Source organism: Myotis lucifugus, unplaced genomic scaffold (genome assembly GCF_000147115.1).
Source record: "Myotis lucifugus unplaced genomic scaffold, Myoluc2.0 scaffold_1763, whole genome shotgun sequence".
NCBI classification, from domain to species: Eukaryota; Metazoa; Chordata; class Mammalia; order Chiroptera; family Vespertilionidae; genus Myotis; species Myotis lucifugus.
The window spans coordinates 24,440-30,993 of NW_005872811.1; the positions used below are offsets into that span (position 1 = coordinate 24,440).

Here is a 6,554-nt window from a genome sequence, read left to right on the forward strand (position 1 = left end):
CCGCATGACAAGGTGGTGGTGGACGAAGGTCAAGACCCAGAAGGAGCGGCGGAGAAGGAACGTGTGTCCCAGCACGTGGACGACGAGGCTCCTGGGGGCAAGGGCCAGGTGGCACCACCTCTGCCGGATTCAGGAAGAGAGCGAGGGGCACAGGCCCCGGTCGTGGAGCCCGAGGGGGATCTTCCTAAAGGTCCCCAGAAGGTTCCAGAAGGAAATGGTGCGCGGGCTGTGGAGTCCGTGAAGGAGGACCAGGAGCCGGTGGTCGGGGATCTGCACCCAGGGCCCCAGGCAGTGCCCCCTGAGGGGCAGGACGACCTGGGGGCAGGGGCCGCGGACAGAGCAGAGGGCGTCCCTGAGCCGGACCACGCCCCAGGTAAGCCGGAGAGCCAGCCCGGGGGGAGCGGGCCTGCCTGGAAGGGCCCAGCCCGGCCTGTCGGGTTTCCCTCCTTGTGAGGCAGGTGTGCGGGGAGCCTGTGGCCTGGCAGCCGCTGGAACAGTCACACGTGTTCGCCAGGCCACCAGCGTCAGGCCCGGCTGCTCCTGTGTCCGGTGCACGGTGCGCGAGCGCTTGGCAGGTGCCAGCTGCCAGGTTGTCATGCACCAGCTCAGAGCAGCCTGGTCGGCCGGGCGGTTGGCGCCGGCTTGCAGCAGGGCTGGGAAGTGGGTAAATGTGTGTTACGAGACTTCCTGTAAACTGCTGGGGGGGGGAGGGGCGGACTGCAGGTCCTTTCAGGGAACATCTGCCACCTTCGGCCCCTCCTCCACCTCCTGTGTCCCCCCTCCTTCCGAGTGGCCGGCGAGCGTGTGTCCACTGTGTGTGCAGGTGGGAAGCCAGCCCCCAGGGCCGGGCAGCCAGCGGAGCCTCGAGGGCAGAGGAGCTCGGAGGGCCAGCCTGGGGAGCACGCGGAGGGCCCGGCCGGGGACCCCGCCGGCAGCAAGCTGGAGGGTAAGGGCCTGACTTGCTCGCCGCACCCTCGCGGGCCCAGGGGACACCTGCCCCTTCCTCGCAGACCCTGAGCGGCGGGAGGGGGCAGGGCTGTCTGGGGGTCTTTGCAGGTGCCGGGCCTCAGTGCTTCTCAGTGTCCTGCCGACCGAAGGCTGAGCCAGCCGCCCGCCCTGCGCTCTCTCTGCCACCGCCACCGCCCTGGGACCCTTGTCCCCTTCCTCCCCTTCCAAAGCCGCCGCCTGTCGTGTGGCTCTCCGGGACCCCGGCCGTGACCCTCAGAGCAGGCGTGCTCATGGGTCCACACGCGTGGCCTGGCAGCCAGCAGGTGTGGCATCGGGCCCAGGGCCTGGCTCCCTGGGGTGACCTTCCCGGCTCCCCGTTGCTTGGCCTCTGGGTTCAGTCTCCCTGCGTCCTGGTGCCTGAGCACCCACCTCGCTGTGGTTCTCTGCCTTTCCCTCCGAGGAGAGACTTCTCACGCTCCTCTCTGCCTCTCTCTATGCCTCCAACGGGATGAGCAGCTGAGATCAAAAAGCTAGTAGCAGGTACGGACGCAGGGGCGTGTCCCAGTGAAGGCGCGAGGGTCAGGGGTGCGAGCACAGGGCTGTGCGGGCACGCGGTCCCGTGACGGCCCGGCACGGAGCATGTGGGCAGAGCCCGGAAGCTGCACACACAACCAGCCTCCAGCCCCAGTTGGGGTCCCCGACGCCCCAACTTACCCCCTTCTCGTACAGATGCCCTGAGGTGGCTCCGCAGTCCGTAGAGGCCCTGCCTCAGGGAGGGGTGGTGTCACTTGTGCCGTGTGCATGGCCTGTGTTCATACGTTCTGCATGTGTGTGAGCCTCGGCAGCTCCCACCCGTCTGCAGGTGGTCCCCGTGGGCTCAGCATGTCACCTCCCTCTGCTTCATGTCTGTCCTGTGCGGCCCCTCCCGGCGTGGGTGCAGGGCTGGTCCTCTGGGAGCCAGTGGGGCAGTGGGGCTGGCACCTCCAGAACCTGCCTGGGGCCCCGTGGGGCCAGCCTTGTACCACCAAGCAGCACACGGTCATGAGCCACGGGTGCCGAGTGACAGGTGGCCCGTGGCCACGGTGGCTGTTGGTCCGTGTGCTTCCCTCACCCAAGGGGAGTGTGGGTCCTGACCCCGTCCAGTCCACGGCTGTGGCTTGGCCTAGGCCGGTGTCTCGGTGCCCGGGGTGTCTGGGTGGGCCCCTGCTGAGGGTCCGTCCTCCCAACCTCCCTTCCTCCCGTGGCCCCGTCCTCCCCGTGGGCAGCCTTAGCCTGTTCCCTCAGGCCACTGCCTGCACATCCTGCGCCCCCTCCAGCGGGAGACCCCCTGCAGTCCCTGGGAGGAGGCCGACCCCCCACTGGCAGGCGGGCATGGCTGGGCTGTTGGCCCTCCCCCTGCAAACATGCTTCTTCCTTCGTGTGAGCGTGCCCACCGGCAGCTCTGCCCAGTCACTTCTGCACGCCACTCAGGAAGCAGCCCGCCGTGCTGGAGCGCGGGAGGGAGGGGCTCCCTTCCCCGTGGAGGCTCCAGTTACAGGTGCCCAGCCCCGGGCGTCCCCTGGACACACCTGCTGCGTCGCCCCCTCCGCTGGCCAAGCTCCTGGCGGCGCCTGCAGCCTGTGCTGGGGCGGGACCAGGGCCGTGGGGACTGCGTGGCGGCCTGTCCCCCGAAAGCAGGCAGTTCTGTTTGTTTTCAAAATCCTCTCCTGGAGGAACTGCCCTGCAGGCACCGGCATTCTTTCCCAAAGTTGTTTCCAGCTTCACCACAGCCCAGGGGACGTGGTGCTGCCTGGCCGGGCCCCGTGGGCGAGTTGGGGTGCCTGGTCTCTGCCGGGGTGTCCGAGCCCCAGGCCGTGCCCGGGAACAGCCCTGGCAGCCCCTCTGCCCCTCCGCCTCCTGGACCAGCAGGGGACGGCACACCGAGGGCATCCTGGGAGGGTCCCGCCGCCCCTGGCATCCAGGCCTCGGCCGGCACAGGCTCTGACGGTGTTTCCGCCCCAGATGCTGGCCGCGTGGAGAGGCTGGACCACGAGGTCCTGCTGCAGGTGATCAAGGAGCAGCAGGAGCAGCAGAAGCGCCTCCTGGACCAGCAGGAGAAGCTGCTGGCGGTGATCGAGGAGCAGCACAAGGAGATGCACCAGCAGCGGCCGGACGGCGAGGATGGCAAGTGCGGGGCGGGGGCTGAAGGAAGGCTGCTGGGGAGGGGCTGCGTCTCCTGCTTCGTGGGGCACGTGTTTGTGGCGAGTTCTGTTCCTTTCAGTCCCGGCATCAGTGGCTTCTGTTCATTTCTTGGCTAAACCAGTCCCTTCGCTTACAGTGGACGCGCCGGCCGAGCCTGGGGTGGCCGCACCCAGGAGTAAGGAGCAGGAGGCCCATGACGGGGAGACGGTGGTGCACGCCCCCCTGCAGCCTTTGGAACCTGAGCTCAGGGCTCCCGGACAGCCCCCCGCTCCGCCCCAGGGACACAGCCAGCGTTCCCTGCAGGAGCCCAAGGGGGCTGCAGGCAGAGCCCCCGCCGGTCCTCCGGGCGGTGTGGACACAGAACCGAGGGAGGACCAGGCGGACGCTGAGCCCCATGCGGCAGGTGTGCAGGACGGGGCCCCAGAGCCCGATCTCGCTGGGGCCCCCAGGAGCCCAGAGAAGCCTGACGCCGGGGATGCCCCTGGACGGGGTCCGGACCTGCTTGGCGGCGGCTCTCAGGAGAGGAACAGATCCCATAAGGAGGCAGCAGCCGCTGGTGCCCATGTTCCGGAAGCGGCAGGTGCCCGGGGAGCCGGGGCAGGGGCTGGGGACCCTCCAGTGCAGCCCCAGCAAGTGAGCCCAGACCGGAGACCCGCAGGCCTGCCCAGCAGGTCGGAAGGAGCAGCCCCCGTGGCCCAGGCTGCGTTACAGCAGCCGGAACACCGAGCTGTCTCCGCCAGGGCCCCGGGAGGGCACCCAGAGGCAAAAAAGGAGGCCCTGGGCGGGGACCATGTGCCGGCCCCCAGGCAGGACGCCGCTGCCCAGGAGCCCGAGCAGAAGCCAGACCCTGAGCTCGGGCCCCAACAGGCCGTGCCCGGGGCTCAGAAGCTGGACAATGTCAAACCGAACAGAGACCTGAAAGTTCAGGTCGGCGCCGACCTCAGGAGGAGACGGCGGGACGTGGCTCCTGTAGACGAGGGACCGGTCCCCAACGAGGGGGTCATCATCAGCTTCGACTCCCTGCACGATGTGCGGGTCAGCGACCTCCGCAGCGCCCCTGGACGCCCCGCTCCGCCAGGCCGCGGGGGGGCGCCTGCGGGTGGGCCACAGCCGCCAGCTCAGAGAGCTGCCCGGGGCCCCGGAGGAGGCCTGAGGCTCGCAGTGGCTGCCCTGCTCCCGGTCTGTTGGCCTCTCCAGCCGGGGCCAGGCCGCCGGGGAGCCTGGAGCCGGTTCCGGAGGCCATGCTCGAGGGCGGTCTGAAGGCTCCACCCGACCTGCGTCCTCTCCCGGAGTGGCCTCTGCCATCACAACGCGGTCTGAGCTTGTCAGGTGACCGAGCTCCCTGTGGCCACCCTGGATGCCTGTGGCCACCCCTCCGTGTTCTGAGACGGGGTCCGTGCAGCTGTGGGTCTGAGTGAGGGCTGGTGCCGTCCGGTGCTGACCCATCCCAGGCACGGCTGCTGGACCAGCCCTGGCCGCAGATCGTGACTCAGAATTTGGTCTCACGTCCTGAGTCGTAGAAAATCTTCATGAACATTCTGCCTTGACCACGAGCGCTGCTGCCTGGCTGAGGCCCCGGGTGGGACGGCGGCTCCGTCCTGGGGCCGAGAGCAGCCGGGTGAACCCCGCCCGCCACATGGCTCTGCTCCCGCGCTCCTTGGTCCCCACGTAGCCGTGGGCTTTAAAAATAAAACCATTCCAGTCTGGTTGGTGAAGTGGGGTTGTTACCGGGAGGAAGGTGTGCAGGACTGTACACAGCCCTCTCGGGGTCGTGAAGGGAGACTGACCTGACCTGCACCCGGGACCCTGTGCTGCTGCCGGAGCCGTGGGTCCAGTGCCAGGCGTGCGGCCGAACGCACTGACCAGGACGGGGCCTCTGCGCAAACAGCAGCGACTTGCGGGCGCCGCTTCTCCCCGGGCTGCCAGGCTCGGCCGTCCCGGCGGGAGCCCGCTCACCTGTCGGGTTTTCACGGTGTTTGGTTTTCAAGGAGCAGAAAAGCCCCTGGAGCCGCCGGCAGGTGGACCAGCTGTCCCATGAGCCCAGGCCCCTCACTGCTTTGTGGGTGTGGGCATCCGGCTCCCCCTCTGGGGCGGGGGCGCTCCAGCTCGAGCCTGAGAGGGACCGGGCTGCCTGGGCCTCGGGAATGCTTTCACTTTGTTTTATCCTCACGCGAGGATATTGTTTCCATTGCTTTTCAGGGAAAGTGGGAAGGAGGGCTGGGAGGAGAGACATCGAAGACACAGTGGTTGGTTGTGCCCCGACGGGGGCAGGGAATGAACTGCCACCCAGATACACGCCCTCGACCGGGAATCGAACCCTTGACCCTTTGGTGCATGGGCAGACGCTCTAACCATAGAGCTACACCAGACAGGGCCATTTTAAAACTTTTATTGTTATTTCTATGCACTGGGCAGCTTGACTACAAATGAGTAAGAGGAATGGAATTTCCCGCGGCCGAGCTGACTCCTGAACCCTGGGTATGGGAGAGTCCTGGGTGCTCGTGCCCGGGGAAGCGCCTCTGGACATCTTGTGAGGCCGCGAGAGCTGAGGTTGGTGCCTGGGGTGCACCTGGCCGGTCAGCAGAGCAAGCCCGCAGTGGCCTGGTGCGAGGCACGGTGTGGGTAGCTTCATCGCCACCTGGAGGGGAGTTGGCAGGAGGGAGCACCAGGTGGGACAGGTGTGCCCAGTGGAGATGCCAGAAGCTGTCAGAGGCCAGTGGAGGGAGGAGGGTCAGGGAGAAGTCCATGCCCCCGCTGGACACCCCCCGCTGGGCATGAGCTGAGGTCGGGGCAGGATCAGACAGGCCCACCCTCCCAGCAGGAACCTGCCTCCTCACCCGGCGGGGACAGAGGGGTCGCTGGTTTTTGTGGCTGCCCAGCAGCCCAGCTCAGGAAGGGGCCGGCCGCCCCGCAAAGCTTCCAGGGACTCGCTGAGATGACACCCACATCTGAGACCCGGGGTTCACCACGTGGGGAGAGCCGGGCTAATTCCGGAGTTTTAAGAGGAGACAACTCAGGGAACTGTGACCTCCGTGCCCCTGGAGGGGGCTCTCGGAGCAGCACAGCTCCCAGCGGGTGGCGCCCAGGAGCTGCGGGCTGAGGCCCCGGGGGGGTGGGGGTGTGTGTGTGTTTGTTTCTCAGGACAAGGCTTCGGCTCGATCCCGGGGAGACTGCAAGGGGCGCGGGGTGACCCCACAGGGAGGGGCCTGCAGGCTCGCTGCTCTAGAAGCTGCGGGGCTCCTACACCCGCCCTGGGGCTCGGCCTTCACCGCTTTCCACGGAAGCCCCAGAGCGGTCTCGTGTCCCTTCAAGGCCAGGCAAGCGCTGCAGCGCGGGCGGGCTGGGGCTCTCCCCTCCCGCTTCAGTCTCGCAGGTTTGGGGCTCCTTGTCAGTCCAGAGGCAACGTCAAGGAGGCGTCTGAGGTT

The 6,554-nt window shown here is 67.8% G+C and overlaps 1 protein-coding gene across 1 annotated transcript in view; it reads left to right on the top strand.

Moving 5' to 3' along the window:
- Window positions 1-4,838, top strand: part of SLC38A10 (solute carrier family 38 member 10) — a 22,380-nt gene extending 17,542 nt beyond the window's left edge. The window contains 5 exon segments of the mRNA XM_023748749.1: window positions 4-373; window positions 824-946; window positions 2,950-3,111; window positions 3,266-4,185; window positions 4,187-4,838. Of these exon segments, the coding sequence (XP_023604517.1) occupies window positions 4-373; window positions 824-946; window positions 2,950-3,111; window positions 3,266-4,185; window positions 4,187-4,282 (1,671 nt within the window). The 3' untranslated portion in view covers window positions 4,283-4,838.
- The last annotated feature ends 1,716 nt before the right edge of the window (window positions 4,839-6,554 follow it).